The following is a 22,071-nucleotide window of genomic DNA, read 5'->3' as shown; positions in this document are numbered from 1 at the left end:
CTCATTTTGGCTGTCTGTCTGGGTTTGTCACTATGTATTAGGTAGATCCTCTACACCTCTCAATCTCTAGTGCAGGACAGCATCAAACTGTTTCTGACTAATTAGATCAGGCAAAGACTCAAAGCCTCCATGTACCGCCTCTGCAGATGATAGGATTCTGACTTGCATTGCCCTCAGGCTATTATCCTCAGGTGTGGGGAGAGGTTTTTTTCAACAGGTTGGGGAAGTTGCTTCTGCCTGGAGACTAATTATTATTTTTAGTATCTTACGTGGCCTCAAGGCAAGGTGTTTTCCAATAGTGTGGGTCAACTGCCTCTTCCCCCCCCCCCCCAGGCAAATCAAATGTCTGTGTGGGGAAAATGTCCTCCGCTTTGTGAGGGAATGACTCAGCACAGGAAACCAGGCATGTCTGCCTACTGAGCTCTAATCCCTAAACTCTAATCCTGGCTTCTGCTCACACAGCTCCACTCCACTCTGCCCTCCCTCTGCCAGAGCACAAGGTGGATGGCTCCACAGAGAATTTTGTGCATTGGCCCTTTAAGAGGGTGCCTGAATTTTCCAGCCATTGCTCCCTGGCAGACAGCACCCTGCTGCTTTTCACAGCCAGATGTTATGTGGGTACCCTTCTCAGTTGTGCTCTCGCTGGGGAGCCCAGCTTGGGGATTAGGTCCCAAAATTCTCAGGGGGAACCCCCCCCCCCCACACACAGCTGAGATATCTCTCCGAATCTTCAGCTGCTGTGTGTTGGCACCCAGCCAGTCCTTTTGTGTCTTCGTCCCCCCTACCAGTCTCTATGTGGTCTGCACTTTTGGTCCTTGGGTATCAGGGTTCTCTCCTGTGAGTCTTCCGTTGATTATTCCAGAAGTTTTTCTGTATTTTAGTTGTAAGTCCAATTTGTTCCTGGGAGTGTGTCCGTGCAGCATCCATTTACTCTCCATATTTTCATTTTAAATTTGAACTTAGGCATATTATCATTTAAAGGTATGAATCATTTAAATATTTAATATTAAATACAGAAAATTCAAGAAAATTTCATTTAACCTCCATTAGCCTTATTTTATTGAAATGCAAAATACTTTGCCTAATGAAAATATTGTCAGTTGTATAATACACATTTTTATGTGACATTATAGATTTATCTGACTTCTTTGAATAAGCAGTGATAAGATTTATAATTTCTTGAGTTCTGTTAAAAATTTTATGATATTCTCATCTTACTGAAGCAATATGTGAATTTCATGAGATCACCAAATTAAGAAAACATCAATCTCATGTGAAGTTTTGCCTTTGCCAGACACATTCACATCATATTAATGAAATTCAAAATCCAGTTTATTGATTTTAACTTAATTTTTTAGCTCAGCATTATACTGTTATTGGATCTGAAAGAGAAAATAAGTATATACTTGTGTATACTCATGGCAGCATGTATTTTACATGAGACTATCTTGTAGTTGTAATTTTTATATTTTATTTTTAATATCAGTGTTTTTCATCTACTGAGCCAACACAAACATACAAAATGTTGTTTTAAGGCTGTCAATCTTTTCTTGATAATTACAAAATAAATGAGTAATTCCTAACTTAAATAATGATGCCATGAATATAGTTTGAATGCATGTTGTCTATATTTCTTTTACACAACACACTCCAGTAAGGTACTTTAAAATATATATTTTTAAAAAATACTGTAAGTGCTAGTCAGGTTTGTTCTTAATCATCTTTCTACAAAATTTTTATTTGATATAAGGAATGTATTTGATTTGGGGATTTAAAAAGCCTCTATTCATTCATTGTTTCTTTTTAAAAATATATCTTTATTGTTCAGATTATTACATATGTTCCTCTTTCCCCCCCCCATAGCTCCCCTCCACCTGATTCCCCACCCCACCCCATGCCCTTACCCCCCACCACTGTTTTCATCCACAGATGTAAGATTTTTGTCCAATCTCTTCCTGCACCACTCACACCCCCATTCCCCCGAGAATTGTCAGTCCACTCCCTTTCTATGCCCCTGATTGTATTATATTCATCAGTTTATTCTGTTCATCAGATTTTTTATTCACTTGATTTTTAGATTCACTTGTTGATAGGTATGTATTTGTTGTCATTTTGTTGTTCATAATTTTTATCTTTACCTTTTTCTTCTTCTTCCTCTTCTTAAAGAATACCCTTCAGCATTTCATATAATACTGGTTTGGTGGTGATGAACTCCTTTAGCTTTTTCTTATCTGTGAAGCTCTTTATCTTACCTTCAATTATAAATGGTAGCTTTGCTAGGTAGAGTAATCTTGGTTGTAGGTTCTTGCTATTCATCACTTTGAATATTTCTTGCCACTCCCTCTGGCCTGCATAGTTTCTGTTGAGTAATCAGCCGACAGTCATATGGGTACTCCCTTGCAGGTAACTAACCGTTTTTCTCTTGCTGTTTTCAAGATTCTCTCTTTGTCTTTTGCCCTTGGTATTTTAATTATGATGTGTCTTGGTGTGGTCCTCTTTGGATTCCTCTTGTTTGGGGTTCTCTTCGTTTTCTGAACTTGTAAGTCTATTTCTTTCACCAGGTAGGGAAAGTTTTCTGTCATTATTTCTTCTAATAGGTTTTCAATATTTTACTCTCTCTCTTCTTCTGGCAACCCAATAATTCGGATGTTGGTACACTTAAAGTTGTCCCAGAGGCTCCTTACACTATTTTCATATTTTTAAAAATATATATTTTATTGATTTTTTTATATATATATATTTTTATTGATATTTTACAGAGAGGAAGGGAGAGGGATAGAGAGTTAGAAACATCGATGAGAGAGAAACACCGATCAGCTGCCTCCTGCACACCTCCCACTGGGGATGTGCCCGCAACCAAGGTACATGCCCTTGACTGGAATTGAACCTGGGACCTTTCAGTCCACAGGCTGATGCTCTATCCACTGAGCCAAACCGGTTAGGGCTTATCTTCATATTTTTGGATTCTTTTTTTTTTTTCTGGTTCGGTGTTTTTTGTTTCCTCATGTTTCAAATCTTTGGTTTGATTCTTGGGGTCCTTTGATCTACTGTTGAATTTCTGTATATTCTTTATTTCAGACAGTGTATGCTTAATTTCTGACTGATCCTTTTCCATTTTTTTGGCATTCTCATTAAGATCTTTAAAGGTCTCACTAAGTTCCTCAGAGGTTTTTAGCAGATTCTTGAGTAACCTTATAAATGTGGTTTTGAACTCTATGTCCAGTAATTTGCTTTCCTCCATTTCTTTCATTCGTGACATGTTTCTTTGTCTCTGCATTCTGGCTACTTCCCTTTGTTGATGGAGTGGCTTTGTGTGGTAGGTGACCTATAGGGGCCAGTGGTTCAGCCTCCCCAATCACCTGAGGTGGATACTCTTGGTGCACCCTTTTGTAGGCTGAGTGCACAGTCTTGTTGTAGTTAAGCCTTGATTGCTGTTGGTATACTGGGAGGAAATTACATCCAGGCCAATTGGCTGTGAGGACCCACTGTGTCTATAATGGAAGAACTGCTGTGCTGGAGACACCCTTATGGGGCAGGATTTGCTTCAGTGGGGCTTTGGTGCTCACTGAGTCTGCCTCTTGAATGTATCACTTATGGATATGAGAAGTTGAAATCTGGTGTCGTCTCACACTGACCACTAGGTGCACTGGCTTCTGTATGTCCAATGGAGTGCAGGTCAGCTACTGTCTGAGGCTACCCAGCAGGAGCTACAGCAAGGTCTGCAGATTTCTCCTGGTCTGACCAGAGCTGCAGTTTGTTAGGTTAAGCTGCGATAGGGCAGGCCATTTATATGCAAAAGCTGCTGCACACATTTTGGGTGGGTTTGTAAATTGGATGGGGCGGGGTCTCAGGGAATCACTAGGGCGTGGCAAACAGCGATGGCTGCCAGTCAGCCATCTCGGGGTCTCCGCCTTTCCAAGTCCCCACGTCCTGCGCCCCAGCGCAGTAAACAATGATTCCTGCGCGCAGCTCTGCAAGAAAGCCACCCTTACTTTCTGACCCAATGGCAGACAGTCCAGCTTCTCCCCGTAGGAGTCTGGGTCCCCAGAGTCTCGCTGAAAACTGGAGTTCAGAGTAATGGGGAGCTGTGTCTCCCTTCGGGTTGAATGAAACAGTGCACCCAGTCGCCAACCTCCAGCCCGATTCGCGCGCCTGTGTACCTCAGCTTTTCCGTACTTGTGCACGTCTCAATGCTCTTTTCTCTTTCCTTCTAGTTGTAGAACTTCCACTCAGCCAGCTTTCCCATCGTTCTGGGTGATAGACATTTTGTCTTTTAGTTGTAATTTTGGTGTGGTTGTGAGAGGCAGCACGTATAGGTGTATACCCTATGCCACCATCTTGGTTTCTCTCATTGTTTCTTTTAATATACTCACTAGATGACATGATACAATATATAATATGATATATAATACTAGAGGCCTGGTGCACAAAATTTGTGCATGGGTAGGTTCCCTAAGCCTGGCCGGTGATCAGGGCCAATCAGGGCCTTCCTTCCCCTGGCTCTGGTTGCCCGCTGGGGCCTTCCTTGGTTCTGCGCCACCCCACCCCCCTGGTGGTCAGCGCACGTCATAGTGAGCGGTTAAACTCTTGGTCGGTCAAACTCCTGAGGGGACAATTTGCATATTTGCATATTAGCCTTTTATTATATAGGATACTGGACATGGGATGAGGTGGGAAACAAAAGTTGGACTTTGAAAATAATGAAGCTCCAAGAGAGTACAGTACATGACATTTTATTGGTACTTTATCATTTTCAAATTTGTTCCAACAAATATCCTAAGGATATGGGTAGCTCTCTGTGCAAATGGCTAACAGAATTTCTTAAATTATTAATATCAAGTAGGTTATAGGTATGTAAATAATTGGTCATTTTGACTCCCTGGTTCTCTAACAAATAAAGTAAGAAAAATTATCTCACCTATTTTCTTGAATGGCTGTGATGTATATTTTTGCAATGGCATTTAAATATTACATCTTCTTGGATAATAAATGTATCTAAGAGGAATGAAATCCTATAGGGATCTATTTACTGTTTTATTCTGAGTTATAAGTTTATACCGTATAGTACAACAGAGTTGTTGACAGTTATGTTAGTTGTCTTTTCTTTTTTAGTAGATTTTAGAACAAAAAGGCAATGTTGAGAATAGATATGTAAAGTTTAAAAAAATCATCATTGGTCAAGGAATAAGGGAAAAGCTATGTGGTAGGCTGAATAATGGTCCTTTAAAGATGTCCTCGTCTTTCCCCTAGCCAATTTGGCTCAGTGGATAGAGCATCAGCCTGTGGACCGAAGGGTCCCGGGTTCAATTCTGGCTAAGGGCACGTACCTAGATTGCATAGGTTGCAGGCTCCTCCCCGGCCTGGCCTCTGATCAGGGCTCATGCAGGAGGCAACCAATCGATGTGTTTGTGTCACACCGGTGTTTCTCTGTCTTTCCCTCTATCTGAAAATCAATGGAAAAAATAAAATCCTTGGGTGAGGATTAAAGAAAAAAAAAAAAAAGTCCTCTTCTTAATTCTAAAATCCTGTGAATATGTTACTTTACAAGGCAAAAGGGAACTTTCAGATGTAATTAAAATAAGCACCTTGAGACGGAGAGATTATCCTAGTGGGCCCAGTATAATCAGAAGGTTTCTTATAGGAGGAAGGCAGGGGTCAGATTGAAAGATTCGAAGATGCTGCACTGCTGGCTTTGAAGTTGAAAGTAGTCAAGGGATGAGAATAGCCTCCACAACGTAGAAAAGGCAAAAAAATGGATTCTCCTCTAGAGCTTCCAGAAGGAACACAGCCTTCCCAACACCTTGATTGTAGGACTTTTGATCTCTAAAAATAATTTTTTTGTTGTTAATCCTCACCCGATGATATTCTTCCATTGATTTTTATTTATTGTTGTTATTATTATTATTATTATTATTATTATTATTATTATTTCTTTCCCCACCCTTTACACCCTCCTCCCAGCCCGTACCCACTCCCTCAGGTCTTCACTATCCTATTGCCCATGTTCATGGGCTATGCATGTAAGTATATAAGTTCTTTGATTTATCTCATCTCATCCCCCCAACCTTTCTTCCATTGATTTTTAGAGAGAGTGGAAGGGAGGGGCAGGGGCAGAGAGAGAGAGAGAGAGAGAGAAACATTGATGTGAGAGAGACACATACATTAGTTGCCTCCTGCACATGCCCCAACCAGGGCCAGGGATCCAACCTGCAAACGAGGTATATGCCTTTGACCAGAATTGAACCTGGGACCCTTCAGTCCTTGGGCCAATGGTCTATCCAAACCAGCTAGGGCAGATCTCTACAAATTTAAGAGATTTGTGTTGTGTAAGCCAGTAAGTGTTTGATAGGGACTAATACAGGCTACAACTTATGTTTCAGTGAATTTTTTCCATAATGAAATATCACAATGATCACAAAGGTCCTAGAAAACAAAAGGGAAGCCCCAAACAAAGCAAGTTTTGAAAAGAAAAAAAATCTCATTTATTTGCAGATATGATCTCTAAAATAAAGTTACCTAAGGGAATTCATGAAGATTTACACCTGAAAACTCCATCATCTAAAAATAATGATGAAAAATCAAAAACATCACTAGATACTGAAGGGCCTACTCGGGAGGAAATAGACATCTCTGTGGAAAGTGCCCTGCCAGTCAGTCAGATGTTTCCAACTGATTACTCTTTGTCTTCTCAACTTTACATTGCTCCAAAAGGTAAGAAAGAAGTTATTTGTTGTTTTTTTTAAATGCGGAAGAAATTAAGGAAGAAATTAGATTTAAAAGTTACATCACATAGAAAAGAAGTTACATCATATAAAGTGTTTATTTATTTATTTATTTTATAAATCCACAGAAGATGCTTCCGGGGGTCACATTCTGAAATTTTTATTTCAAATTGATGTTTATCATTTCATGAATTTGGCATTTTCACCAATTGCAATTCTTACAGAAAGGGTAAGTTGACCTTTTAAATCTTTTGCAATAATTTTACCAATTTTGCTAAATATAGGAGCAGCTGAAATTAGGTTTGAGTGAATCTTCCCTATATAAACACTATATAATATTTCTCTTTCCATAAAGTGTTACAGGTAGGATTTATCCTTACATGAATGTTATGTTGCATGGATATTGTTCAGGATTTCATTTTCTTTTTTTTTTTTGAGGGGGGTTGATGGGGTTGTGTTTTATTTATTTTTTAATTGAATTTATTGTGGTGACATTGATTAATGAAATTATATAGGTTTCAGGTGTACAATTTGATAATACATTATGTATATGTTATATTGTGTGTTCACCACCCAAAGTCAAATCTCCTTCCATTACTTTTACCCCGTTATCCTCGATACCTTTCCCCACCCCCCTCCCTCTGGTAATCACTATACTGATGTCTGTGTCTATGAGATTTTAATTTTTTTGCTTATTCCCTTCATTATTATTTTTTTTATTGAGAGAAACATATAAAAATACATAGATTTCAAATTTATTCTAATTTAGTACAAGTTAAATAAGGTTGCTGCTGCATGTAACATTCTTCAACCAAAGTGAATAAAATATTTCTGCACCAGCAATAGCATTTGAAACTGTATTATCAAATAAGATACATTTTACCATAGCAAGAAAAACTATTAGATACTTAGTGTACCTAACAGAGGTACAGATGTTATTTTTTTTTTAATTTAATAAATCTTTATTGTTCAGATTATTACAATTGTTCCTCCTTTTTTCCCCCATAGCTCCCCTCCACCTGGTTCCCACCCCACCCTCTGCCTTTACCCCCTCCCCCACTGTCCTCATCCATAGGTGTACGATTTTTGTCCAGTCTCTTCCTGCACCCCACACCCCTTCCCCCCGAGAATTGTCAGTCCACTCCCTTTCTATGTCCCTGATTCTATTATATTCACCAGTTTATTCTGTTCATCAGATTTTTTTATTCACTTGATTTTTAGATTCACTTGTTGATAGATATGTATTTGTTGTTCATAATTTTTATCTTTACCTTTTTCTTCTTCTTCCTCTTCTTAAATAATACCTTTCAGCATTTCATATAATACTGATTTGGCGGTGATGAACTCCTTTAGTTTTTTCTATCTGTGAAGCTCTTTGTCTGACCTTCAATTCTGAATGATAGCTTTGCTGGGTAGAGTAACCTTGGTTGTAGGTTCTTGCTATTCATCACTTTGAATATTTCTTGCCACTGCCATCTGGCCTGCATAGTTTCTGTTGAGAAATCAGATGACAATTGTATGGGTGCTCCCTTGTAGGTAACTAACTGTTTTTCTCTTGCTGTTTTTAATATTCTCTCTTTGTCTTTTGCTCTTGGCATTTTAATTATGATGTGTCTTGGAGTGGTCCTCTTTGGATTCCTTTTGTTTGGGGTTCTGTGCGCTTCCTGGACTTGTAAATCTATTTCTTTCACCAGGTTGGGGAAGTTTTCTATCATTATTTCTTCCAATAGGTTTTCAGTATCTTGCTCTCTGTCTTCTTCTGGCACCCCCATAATTCGGATGTTGGTACGCTTGATTTTGTCCCAGAGGCTTCTTACACTATCTTCAACTTTTTGGATTCTTTTTTCTTTTTTTTGCTTTTCCGGTTGAGTGTTTTTTTGCTTCTTTGTATTTCAAATCTTTGACTTGATTCTTGCATTCCTCTAGTCTGCTGTTGGGTCTCTGTATAATATTTTTTATTTCAGTCAGTGTACGTTTAATTTCTAGTTGGTCCTTTTTCATATCTTCGAGGGTCTCATTATATTTATCGGCCTTTTCTAGGATATTCTTGAAAAGCCTTATAACCGTGGTTTTGAATTCTATATCCAGTCGTTTGTTTTCCTCCATTTCTTTCGTTTGTGATCTGTTTCTTTGATGCCGCATTTTCACTGCTTCCCTGAGTTGGTAGGGTAGATTTGTGTGCTAGGTTTCCTATATGGCCCAGTGGGTCGGCCTCCCCAGTTAACCTGAGGTGGACACTCTTGGTGCACCCCTTTGTGGACTGTGTGTACAGCCTTGTTGTAGTTAAGTCTTGATTGTTGTTGGTATCACTGGGAGGAATTGACCTGCAGGCCAGTTGGCTATGAGGATCAGCTGTGTCTATACTGGGAGATTTTCGGTGCTGGAGACAGCCTTATAGGATTAGACTTGCCAGATTGCAAAAGCCTCTATGCTCACCTTGGAAGGGGTGGAGTCTCAGGGCGGAGCATATAGTCTTAGCTTCCCGTCAGCCCTGCCCTTGCACGCGCGCCCCCAGACCTCTGCCTTCCGCGGTTCCCGAGTTTCCGTCTTACAGTCCAGATTTCCTTGTAAGAGCGTGGGTCCCCAGGGGCTTGCCCAGAACTGTGGTTCAGTGCAGTCGGAACTGGGGTTCAGTGCCGTCAGAAGCTTCCGACTCCCTTCCGCTAGGGATAGCCTGTGGTAACCTCCGCAGTCAGTCTTTGTGCGCATTCACGCCCCCTGACCCCTGCCACCACGGCTCCCCCGGGTCTCCGAGTCTCCGTGTGCCTTTCTCTCTACCTGACAGTCCAAACTCCCCCTGTATGAGCCTGGGTCCACAGGGTTTCGCCCGGAACTGGGGTTCAGTGCAGTCGGAACTGGGGTTCAGTGCAGTCGGGGCTTCCCTCCCCCTCCCGCCAGAGAAAGCCAGCTAGGCACTCCGCCGCCCTTCCTCTCTGCGCGCGTGTGTCTCCGTACCTCAGCTCCTTGCCGCTCCTTCTCCGTGAGCTTTCCTCTTTCCTTCTAGTTGTAGAATTTCCACTCAGCCAGCTTTCCTGTGGTTCTGGATGGTGTCTATTCTGTCTTTTAGTTGTAGTTTTGAAATTGTTGTGCGGGGCAGCAGTTTAGGTGCTTACTTATGCCATCTTGGTTTCTCTTCCCCAATTTTTAATACTGCCAAATATTCAGAATAAAAAAAAAACACCATGCAGGTGAGACACCTTCTGTAAGTTGAGTTTGGCCCACTAGCCACATTATTCATTTATTTATTTATTTATTTATTTATTTATTTATTTATTTATTTATTATAATTACTATTTTTATTGACTTCATAGAGGAAGGGAGAGGGAGTGAGAGATAGAAACATCAATGATGAGAGAGAATCACTGATCAGATGCCTCCTGTATTCCCCACCCTGGGGATCTAGCGTGCACCTGGGCTTATGCCCTGACCAGAAATTGAACTGTGACCTCCTGGTTCTTAGGTCAACGCTCAACTACTGAGCCATGCTGGCTGGGCTCTAGCTACCTTGTTAAATCTCTGGCCTAATATCTGATGGTGGTTATTTAAATGATTGGAAGGACAGATAGATCTTTTATAGATATAATTGATTGGTTTTAATGATTGACGGAATGTAGCAAGGAGAAGAAAATGGAAAAGAGATAACTTACCAGGTTTCTAGTGAGGATGACCAGGTAGATGGTAGGTAGTGCCACTGACTGTGATAAGAGTCTTTGTGAAAACTGGGCTTAATGTCATATATAGTTTTGCTTTCAGAGGCTTTCTCCATACTTTATTTCTTTCTAGCTTTCAGAGAGTTGAATAAGTGCAGAGAAATTATGAATTTACTCTGTATGATTTGGTCATGAAGTTGTCGATTAAAAACTTTACTTACAGACGAAACCGGTTTGGCTCAGTGGATAGAGCGTTGGCCTGTGGACTGAAGGGTCCCGGGTTCGATTCCGGTCAGGGGCATGTGCCTTGGTTGCCGGCACTTCTCCAGTGGGAGGTGTGCAGGAGGCAGCTGATCGATGTTTCTCTCTCATCGATGTTTCTAGCTCTCTATCCCTCTCCTTTCCTCTCTGTAAAATATCAATAAAAAAACAAAAACAAAAAAAAAACTTTACTTACAAAACTACTTCAGCATAGGAGAACTGATATATCCCTCACCTGTTATCCCCCTCCCTCACAAATAATACCAGTGAAGTTTCTAAATTCATGAAATAATTTATTAATCAGTACATGATCCTATATAATGAAAGAGTAATATGCAAATTAACCATAACTCTGCTACATCCACAAAGCCACGCCCACCACCCAATCAGGTGCAAATATGCAAATAAACCCAACCGAGATGGCTATGGCCACAGAGAGCAGGAGGGAGGCTTGGGTTTCCCCCGCGATGGAGGAAGCCAAGCTTTCCGCCTGCCCTTGCCGGCCTAGGCCTCCACTCAAGGCTACAAAGTTTCAATGATAGAAGATACATAAACCCAAACAGAAATGGCAGCAGCCACGGAGCTGGAAAGAGCAGGAGGCTAGGGTTGCCCGGGGTGATGGAGGAAGCCAAGCTTTCTGCACACCCTGGCCGGCCCAGGCCTCCGCTTAAGGCTACAAAGTTTCAATTATAGAAGATACATAAATCCCAATAGAAATGGCTGCTGCCACAGAGCAAGCAGAAAGCTTGGCTCCACTCCAGGCTACAAAGTTTCAATTGTAGAAGATAAATAAACCCCAGATACCAGGGCCTCCACTTGGGTCACCAGGGGGCATGGCCGGCCTGCAAACCATCACAGACCCCTCGCCCAGGCCGCCTCACGCCCCAAGGGAACCCCCACCCTGATCTGGGACACCCTTCAGGCCAAACCAGCTGGCCCCACCCATGCATCAGGCCTCTATTCTATCTAATAAAAGAGTAATATGCAGATTGACCATCGCTCCAACACACAAGATGGCTGCCCCCATGTGGACACAAGATGGCCACCACAAGATGGCCAGTAAGGGAGGGCAGTTGGGAGGGACCAGGCCTGCAAGGGAGGGCAGTTGGGGGCGATCAAGCCTGCAGGGGAGGGCAGTTAGGGGTGACCAAGCCGGCAGAGGAGGGAAGTTGGGGGCAACCAGGCCTGCAGGGAAAGGCAGTTGGGAGGGACCCAGGCCTGCAGGGGAGAGCAGTTGGGGGGGACCAGGCCTGCAGGGGAGGGCAGTTAGGGGTGACCAGGCCTGCAGGGGCGGGCAGTTAGGGGCAAACAGGCTGGCAGGGGCATGGTTAGGGGATGATCAGGCTGGCAGGCAGAAGTGGTTAGGGGCAATTAGGAAGGCAGGCATGCGAGCAGTTGGGAGCCAGCAGTCCTGGATTGTGAGAGGGATGTCCGACTGCCCGTTTAGGCCTGATCCTACTGGGATCAGGCCTAAACAGGCAGTTGCACATCCCTTGAGGGGTCCCAGATTGGAGAGGGTGCAGGCTGGGCTGAGGGACACCTCCTCCCCCGTGCACGAATTTTGTGCACCAGGCCTCTAGTATTCACATAAAATGCTTATTTATAAAGGCTATTCTAAGTATGCTTATTTTTGTAGATTCAGTAAACATAGTCAAACACATTTTACTTGAACTATGATAGTTGAAATTCTTTAGACATGAAAATATTGAATTTAAATATATGTTAATTATCTTGTGACCTTGGAAAGTCACTTATTTTCTGGGGGAGTACTGGACTTAAAACTCTAATATCAGAAGCTGTCAAAACTAGCTTGCACATTGTTTAAAAATTATGAACCAGTTGCCAACTTTTAATAGGTGAGTTGACATAAAAATCTGGATTTCTGGATTCTCTTAAAAAAGTCTAAGAGTATAATATATAGTCTCCCATTTTCATATGGCAATAAGCTCAAGCTGAAAAGTGCTTGCATTGAATAGACATGCATTCTTCATTTCCCTACCTTTACTTCAACTATTTGGCCTTCATAGAAATTTAATTTCATATGTATGGACTAAATTTCTAAAGAGTTCCTGCTAGATCTAGAATTTTAACAATCTTAGTGCATTTATTAAGCACCCATATTATAGTTTTGAATAGCTGCAGCAAATGGAAAATTTGAAGAATTTTTCAGTTAAATGTAGGTGAGAGTCTTTGCTTTTCTTCTTGCCTAAATGTTTCAGGTAATTGTTTCTATTTGCTGCTGATATCAGATTTTGTACACAACATTCTTTGAATTGTTTAATAGGAATTAATACCACTTTTTATCTACTTTATTTTATAATTGAGGAAGCTCTTTGAGTTCTAACATTTATATATTTTTAACTAGAATGCTTAATTTATATGTGGAATAAACAATGGAAATTTCCTAGCTCTTGTTCAACAGGTAATTCCTGATTCAATATGTTCTGAGAGCAACTCTTACATAACAGTTCAGAGAAGGAAAATAAATGTTTGATATTCTTCCAAAGGACTAGATCTTATAGACTGTGACATTGCCTGTTTAATTAAATGATATTCTTCCAAAGGATTAGATCTTATAGACTGTGACATTGCCTGTTTAATTAAATGGAAGTAACTAGAACTTAAACCTTTGTAAATAGGCCCTTCAAAAGGGAAATCAGTTTCTAGATTGTGGACAAGGTTTACTGGCTAGCACGTTTCCAATGTTCTTGGTTAATATTATTTTTAATCCTCACAAGAGGATATGTTTTTATTGATTCTTAGAGAGTGAGGAAAGGAGAGAAAGAGAGAGAGAGAGAGAGAGAGAGAGAGAGAGAGAGAGAGAGAGAGAGAGAGAGAGACATCGATTGGTTGCCTCCTGTGTGTACCCTGACCAGATTGAACCCATAACCTTTTGGTGTCCCAGAGGATGTCCCAATCAACGGAGCCACCTGGCCAGGGCCAAAGTAGATCTATTAATGACACCCAAATCCCATGTTACTTAACAATTATCTCTGAATATTTTTTACATGGCAAAAATTATGTACTCTATATGAACAGACTAGAGAATAAATCATGCAATTTAATTTTTATTAGTTACCAAGTTCTTTTTGCAGTTGTAGATTTTAAGAGGGTAATAATATGCATGATATTTTGTAAGTATGATATTTAATCAGCAGTGATGTCCATGAAACTGAATTATGGGTTGGTAGTCACAACTCCACCTATAGCACCCCTATACCCACAAGTGTCAAAACAGGATCACAGTCAGTGTGGAAACAGAAGAGTTGCAGGATGTATTAGAACCTGAAATCTTTCTCAAGGATATGGGGTGCTTAGCAAAGCTTTATTTACAGGTTAGGATATTTTAACATGAGTTAAAATGGACTTGAAAGATCTGGAGGAAGAGGTAAGTTTCTATATGGCTATTAAGTATATGGAAATTAGGTTTGAATCTGACACTGAGTTTGTGAGTTTTACTTTGTTTTTGCTATGGGCAAGGTGAAACTTTGAGTTTTTTCTTTTAAATAATTTTTACCGAGTAATCCAATGTTCTAATAGAGGCATACATTGTTCTAAGATCCTTTGAAATTTTAAAGATAAAATTTTGGTTATGCTTCTTTTTTGACCTTAATAAGCTATTCATATAATTTCAACACAACGCTGTCCAATACCTATAAAGGGTGTTTACTACTTTTAAAAGGGAGCATTAAGAACTTTCTGCTACCCTCTGATACTGATAGTTTCTGAAATTCCTTAGGCTGATGTGGCAAACAAGAGAGAGCGCTTTGAGTTCCAAAAAACTCGGCCGCATTTTGGTCCTGAAAATCACTTGCTGTGAACCTGGGCCGCTTTTTAATTGTTTTGTTTTTTTTTTTGGCACAGTAGCTTGTTGCTGCGAGTTTACATTAGGGAAATTTCCTATGGATTTAACATTTTAACTATTGAGTTCTCTTGGGTGATTTGTTTTAGAAGAAGTATCTTCCTTTTTGAGTTGCTTCACTTGAGGAATTGGAAAGCTGGATTTGGTGAGGATTATTATGCTGGCAAGGGAGATTCATAGATGGGTTATTCTCTGCACATATGTCAGCTAAAACCATCTCCCATGAACAAGTCCAGCCCCTTATTTTATTCTAACAGACCTAAAAATAGGGTCCTAAATTTAGAGGGCAGGGTGCTACTTTTAGCTTCCCTTCTGGGGGAGAACAGCACTCGACCAGGCAAGGTCCTTACGGGTTTGATTTGGCATTTGGGTAGGTAACTGGGAATTTATGAAGTTTAGGGCAATTCCGCCTAGTAAGTACTCAGGTGATTCAGGTAAAAATGAGTAGCCCCCACGAACCCTCCGCTGGACAGAGGAGACCCGACCGATGTTCTCTTGCTTGGGAGAGGTTAAACTTTGTCCACACAACAGGTGACCCGAGGTGTCTTCTTGTCCAAAGTCGGAAGTCCGGACGTGGTTGGCAGGAAGCACAGGCGCGGGTCTGCAGGTCATTTTCTAACTGCAATGAAGGCGGCGGCAGGTTTTCCAGGATCCGCGGGGTCCCCCGGGGTACGGCGCCGCCAGGGCTTCCGTGGAGTGCAGGCAGAAGGCTCTTGCGGGCTGCGAGAGGAGAGCCCCGCGGGTCGGGGCTGGGGGCTCGCCGCGCTCAAGCCGCCCGGCGCTGAGGGGCCTCCCGGGGAAGCCTCACAGCCCGCGGCCAGCCGATGGGGAGGTGGCGGGGAGAGGTCCTGGGCCAATGCCCTCGGCCTCTGGGCGGAGCGGCTCACACCACAGCGCAGAGCCGGAGGCCGATTCCCATTTTCTCAGCCCTGAACCCCTGGACTTCCAAAGGTGGAAGGCTTTGCCAGGTAGAGAGCCGGCCCCTTTAAGAGCAAGCTCCCTGGACACGTCTACCAACCTCGCGCGAAGAAGGCGGGACATTTACTGCGTCCCTCCCTCCCGCCCCCCACGGCGGCCTGGCCGAAACCAAACCGAGGGGTGGGGCGGCGAGGAAAGGGCAAGTTGCAGGCTCCTGCCGGACGGGCGTGGAGTTGCGGATCACCTGGACGCAAAGCGTCCCGTAGTGGCCTAAGCTTCCCAGTGGGCAGCGTGGACACTGGAGGCCTGTGGGGCCGCTCGCTTTAGCACCCCCCCCCCCCCGCAGCCGGCTCCGCAGTGGTCTGACCCAGTTGCCTGGTGCGGGTCTGGGTTGTGGACGGGACGAAGCGCCGCGGGTTCGCGGCTGACTTAGGTTCCGCCAGGCCCAGGCTGCGGCGGCGGTGTGCGCGGCTGCCCCGTCGCCATGGAGCTGCCCGGGTCTGCCCCTCAGCCGTACTTGGGGCTGGTCCTGGAGAAGCTACGCAGGGTAAGCCCAGGCGAGGTCGGGGCTCCTGGGCCCGGGGTGCGGAAGCCGCCGGGAAGGAAGCGGCAGACTTCGGCGCTGGGGTCTGAGCGGCAGAGGTGGGAGGTCCCGGAGCCAGTGTCCTTCGGCCGCGGGCTCAGCCTGTGTCCGCGCCAGGAGCCAGGTTCGCGGGATGCTGGGGCTGGATTTTGTGTGGTGGAAGGGAACCTGGAGGCGAGGACAGCGAAGAGAGCATTTGCTTAGCGGGACTTTACAAAGGTGTGTTAAGTGATTCCCGACGAATGATGCTTTCTGTCATGTTATTTATTTTGAACAGGAGTCAGTGACACGTAGTTCCCCCGACTCTAAGAAACTTGACCGATCCTCTGAAATGAGTTCCTTTTAGTGATGAAACTTCTCGTTGTCCTGAAAGGATACCTAAGCCTGGACAGGGAGTTGGGATGCTAATTCTACATTTTCTGTTAAGATGCTCTTTTGAGATGCTTTACCATAAGTGAGATTGTTCTTCTTTCTGTTGTCTTGTTCATGTAAAAGGTCGTGCTAATGTAAAATCTGGAGATATTAAACTCCAAGTGTTTGAAATTATTAGGTTCAGTTTATAACCATGTTGCAGGGATTTTTCTGAGTATATATAGTTGTCTTTGTAGACATGTTTAGTGACATTTATGTTGCCGTGTTTTTAAAAAACACCCATTTGCACTAGAAATTTAAAAAGCCCTTTTAAATAATGGGGCAGCTATGATTATTTGTTTCTTGTTATGTAAATAAAAAGTACAGTTGCCATGGTGTATGTGTGTGTATGTATGTGTGTGTGTATATATATATATATATATATATATATATATATATATATATATATATATATATGGCAGTTCTATGGGGGTTCTAAATGGACTGTGACATAATTTGGCCACTTAGCATCATGCTGTCAAGGGAGGCAAGACAAAAAAAAGGACCAAGTAGAAACTGATGAAGTGCGTATATAGGAAGTGCAGGGAAATTGAGGGGTGGGAGAGACTACGTTTTCTTGAGTCTTTAGGAAAAGCTGAGGGAATAGTTTAAACAGAGGAGGCATGAAACAGCATGGTGTGTGCAGCGAACTGGATGGGGACTATATTACTAGAAATGTAAGGTGGACTCAGGGAGTGACGTGCAATGATGCTTGCTGGAGACCTAAGTAGGTTCCAGGTAATGGTGCTGGAGAGTCACTGCGCTTTTCTTTAGCACTTTAGGCTAAGCCTAATTCCGCACACTGTAGCTGAAGCAAGATGGAAACATTTAAGTAAGCCTTTACTAAATGTTTGTATGCAAAAAAAAGAAGAAACCATAGAGAATAAGGCATAATTCAGCCTACACAATATGCCTTCCTCTTGGCTCCTAGACTCTGACTCATTTTTAGGACCTGACATATTTCTATGTACTAGGCACCATTTTAGCGCCCATCTCTGCATTTAGCAAAGTCTGTGTCCCTAGAGAGAATGTCTGAAGTAGGTAGAGGCCTTCCCCCTTTACTTATCTGATTGGCTTGGGAAAGACCACCTTCCTATCTCCATCAAAGGTGGTACCCCATAACCATTTGCAGGAAGTTTCCCATTTCAATAGAATACAGACTAGCAGGTGGTTCTCCTCTGCAGTGAGCCCTCCAAGATATTCACGTAAATTATTGTCCAATAAACTGGTATTATAAAACTCAGAGTTGGAGTCACAGATTTTGTGAGTTATCATAATGGTAGTTAATTTTCTTGTCTTGAAGGTTGTAGCAGCATTGCCTGAAGATATGAGAAAAGGTTCTAATCCTTATGGTTTTCCATGGGAATTGCTGATATGTGCAGTGACTGTTGGATTTTTTGCTGTTTTCTTGTTTCTGTGGAGAAGCTTTCGATCGGTAAGTAACCAATGCTATATCCGTACTAAGAGAATGTTCATTTTGTCTTCAGATTGAACAAGTAATATGAGAAACATCTTTTATTTTAAGATAACAGGTTAGGTTGTAGTTACATGGATCACTCATGTTAATGTGTGGCTACTAGAAACTGAATATGGATTTAGAGGAATATTTTTAGTGTAAAAATTTTAAAGGAGCCCTAGCCTGTTTGGCTCAGTGGATAGAGCATTGGCCTGTGGACTGAAGGGTCCCAGGTTCAATTCTGGCCAAGGGCACATGATGGGGTTTCGGGCTTGATCCTCAGTAGGGGGCATGCAGGTGGCAGCGATCAATGATTCTCTCATCATTGATGTTTCTATCTCTCTCCCTCTCCCTTCTCTGAAATCAATAAAAATATATTTAAAAAAAATTTTAAAGGATTTCTTTGTAGAACTAATACTAAAACCTTACTTTTATTATTTATTTACTAGAGGCCCGGTGCACAAAATTTGTGCACTCGGGGTAGGGGGGTGGTCCCTCCTGTGCCCTCTTGCAGTCCATGAGCCCTCGGGGGATGTCCGACTGCCACTGCACTCACCAGCCATGAGCTCGGCTTTTGGCTGAGCAGCCTCCCCCTGTGGAAGTGCAATGACCACCAGGGGGCAGCTCCTGTGTTGAACGTCTGCCCCCTGGTGGTCAGTGCACGTCGTAGCAAGCAGTTGAGTGGCCATAGCATATCATTAGCATAGTACGCTTTGATTGGTTGGATGGCTGACCAGATAATGGGACACTTAGCATATTAGGCTTTTATTATATAGGATGGTCTGTGTTTGTTTTTAAACTATGCTAAACATCTGTGAATATACCACTCAACCTGGAAACAAACATTGAGTATCACTTATAGTTAGGTGATCCTCTCTTATTTCATTTCCCTGCCTCCCTGTACTAGATGTATCCTGATCCTTGTTATTCCCAAGCCTTAAAATTTTTTTTGGTTCTATCTACATATATTTATCAAAAGTATATATGTGATTTTATATGGTTTCATGCTCTATGTCATGTTTTGGAACTTTTTTATTCCAGTCTATATTCCTAAGAGTCATCCATATTTTTGCATGAGACTAATTTTTTTCCATTTTGATTTCTGTAGAAATTACATTTTAAGAGTATACTAAAATTTTAGATTTTATGGTCTTGAACATTTGGGTTGTTTTCAGTTTTTTTCTATTACTATAAGTGCTGCTCTGTATATATATATATATATATTTTTTTAAATAAATCTTTATTCAGATTATTACAATTGTTTCTCCTTTCCCCCCCCCATAGCTCCCTTCCACCCGGTTCCCACCCCACCTTCTGCCCTTACCTCCCCCCCCACTATCCTCATCCATGGGTGTATGATTTTTGTCCAGTCTCTTCCTGAACCCCCCCCATACCTCTTTCCCCCTGAGAATTATCAGTCCACTCCCTTTCTATGCCCCTGATTCTATTATATTCACCAGATTATTCTGTTCCTCAGGTTTTTAATTCACTTGATTTTTAAGTTCACTTGTTGATAGATATGTATTTGTTGTTCATAATTTTTCTCTTTACTTTTTTCTTCTTCCTATTCTTTAAGAATACCTTTCAGCATTTCATATAATACTGGTTTGGTGGTGATGAACTCCTTTAGCTTTTTCTTATCTGTGAAGCTCTTTATCTGCCTTTCAATTCTGAATGATAGCTTTGCTGGGTAGAGTAATCTTGGTTTTAGGTTCTTGCTATTCATCACTTTGAATATTTCTTGCCACTCCCGTCTGGCCTGCATAGTTTCTGTTGAGAAATCAGCTGACAATCCTAAGGGTGCTCCCTTGTAGGTAATTAACTGTTTTTCTCTTGCTGCTTTTAATATTCTCTCTTTGTCTTTTGCTCTTGGCATTTTAATTATGATATGTCTTGGTGTGGTCCTCTTTGGATTCCTTTTGTTTGGGGTTCTGTGGGCTTCCTGGACTTGTAAGTCTATTTCTTTCACCAGGTGGGGGAAGTTTTCTGTCATTATTTCTTCCAATAGGTTTTCAGTATCTTGCTCTCTCTCTTCTTCTGGCACCCCCATAATTCTGATGTTGGTACGCTTGAAGTTGTCCCAGAGTCTTCTTACACTATCTTCAACTTTTTGGATTTTTTTTTTCTTTTTGCTTTTTCGGTTGAGTGTTTTTTGCTTCTTTGTATTTCAATTCTTTGACTTGATTCTTGTGTTCCTCTAGTCTGCTGTTGGGTCTCTGTATAATATTTTTTATTTCAGTCAGTGTATGTTTAATTTCTAATTGGTCCTTTTTCATATCTTCGAGGGTCTCATTATATTTATCGGCCTTTTCTAGGATATTCTTGAACAGCCTTATAACCATGGTTTTGAATTCTATATCCAGTCATTTGTTTTCCTCCATTTCTTTTGTTTGTGATCTGTTTCTCTGACGCCGCATTTTCACTGCTTCCTTGAGTTGGTAGGGTAGATTTGTGTGGTAGGTGTCCTATATGGCCCAGTGGGTCGGCCTCCCCAGTTAACCTGAGGTGGACACTCTTGGTGCACCCCTTTGTGGACTGTGTGTACAGCCTTGTTGTAGTTAAGTCTTGATTGTTGTTGGTATCAGTGGGAGGAATTGACCTGCAGGCCAGTTGGCTGTGAGGATCAGCTGTGTCTACGCTGGGAGAAGTTCGGTGCTGGAGACAGCCTTATAGGATTAGACTTGCCAAATTGCAATAGCCTCTGTGCTCAGCTTGGATGGGGTGGAGTCTCAGGGTGGAGCAGACAGTCTTGGCTTCCAGTCAGCCTTGCCCTTGCGCGCGTGCGCGCCTGCAGACCTCTGCCTTCCCCGGCTCCCGAGTCTCTGCCTGAGAGTCCAGATTCCCCCCCGTAAGAGCGCGGGTCCCCAGGGGCTTGCCTGAAAGTGGGGTTCAGTGCAGTCAGAATTGGGGCTCATTGCAGTCAGGAGCTTCGGACTCCCTTCTGCTAGGGAAAGCCTGTGGCAACCTCCGCAGCCTTTGTGCACACTGGCGCGCACGTGCCTCCAGACCCCTGCCCACCGGGGCTCCCCCGGGTCTCCGAGTCTCCGGATGCCTTTCTCTCTACCTGACAGTCCAGACTCCCCCTGTATGAGCCTGGGTCCATGGAGTTTCGCCCGGGACTGGGGTTCAGTGCAGTCAGAACTGGGGTTCAATGCGGTCGGGGGCTTCCTTCCCCCTTCCAGCAGAGAAAGTCAGCCAGGCTCTCAGCCGCCCTTCCTCTCTGCGTGCACAAAGACCCTTTGCTGTACCTCCAATTCTCTGTGAGCTTTTCTCTTTCCTTCTAGTTGTAGAATTTTCACTCAGCCAGCTTTCCTGTGGTTCTGGATGGTGTCCGTTCTGTCTTTTAGTTGTCGTTTTGAAATTGTTGTGCATGGCAGCAGTTTAGCTGCTTACCTATGCCGCCATCTTGGTTTCTCGCTGTATATTATTTTTAGTTAAATATTTTTTTCAATTACAGTTTACATTCAGTATTATTTTGCATTAATTTCAGGTATACAGCATAATGGTTAGACACTCATATTTTACAAAGTGTTTCTCCTGATAGTTCCAGTAGCCACCTGCTATGTATATTCTTACACATATCTCCTGTCGTTTATTTTACCTTTTCTTTCTTTTCCCTTTTAATTCTCACTGAGGATATTTTTTCCATTGCTTTTTATAGAGAGTAGAAGGGAGGGAGGGAGAGAGGGAGGACAGAGAGAGAGAGAGAGAGAGAGAGAGAGAGAGAGAGAGAGAGAGAAAGAGAAACATTGATGTGAGAGAGACACATGGATTGGTTGCCTCCCCTGTGATCCCTACCTGGGGCCGGGGATCTCACCTGCAACCAAGGTATGTGCCCTTGACTGAGAATTGAACCGAGACCCTTCAGTCTTTGGGCCAACACTCTAACCATTGAGCAACACCAGCAAAGGCCTGGTGTGTATTTTAAAGTATATTCCCTTGGAAATATACTTAAGTATGAGATTACTGGGTTATAGAGTATATGGGAACTTCTACTTTTAAAACATGCCAGATTGTTTTCCAAATTGTCTGTACCAATTTATACCCTTACCAGCAATATATAAGAGGTCCAGAGATCCATTTGATTTCTGTCCTCTCCAACACTTGTTATTTTGCCACTTGAATGGAAAAATAATGGTCTTGATTTGAATTCCTTTATCACTAGTGAGATTGTAATCTCTTACTAAATTTACCAGTCATATGTGTTT

The 22,071-nt window shown here is 42.4% G+C and overlaps 1 protein-coding gene across 8 annotated transcripts in view; it reads left to right on the top strand.

Moving 5' to 3' along the window:
* The window catches only part of MIA2 (MIA SH3 domain ER export factor 2), a 139,970-nt gene that overhangs the window by 26,844 nt on the left and 91,055 nt on the right, over positions 1 to 22,071 (top strand). For 4 of the 8 annotated variants that reach the window (XM_080640862.1, XM_080640865.1, XM_080640860.1 and 1 more), the window contains exons 1-2: positions 14,497 to 15,960; positions 17,711 to 17,842. In XM_080640862.1, the coding sequence (XP_080496988.1) occupies positions 15,898 to 15,960; positions 17,711 to 17,842 (195 nt within the window). In that variant the 5' untranslated portion in view covers positions 14,497 to 15,897. Of the gene's footprint in view, positions 1 to 6,492; positions 6,712 to 6,850; positions 6,952 to 13,874; positions 14,022 to 14,496; positions 15,961 to 17,710; positions 17,843 to 22,071 lie in introns of those variants that run through there. The other 4 variants (XM_080640859.1, XM_080640858.1, XM_080640861.1 and 1 more) reach the window with 2 other exon arrangements.

The sequence above is a fragment of the Plecotus auritus genome (genome assembly GCF_963455305.1).
Source record: "Plecotus auritus genome assembly, chromosome: 1".
Classification (NCBI taxonomy): Eukaryota; Metazoa; Chordata; class Mammalia; order Chiroptera; family Vespertilionidae; genus Plecotus; species Plecotus auritus.
The sequence above is the reverse complement of the archived record's forward strand: the minus strand, read 5'-3'. Positions and strand labels throughout refer to the sequence as shown.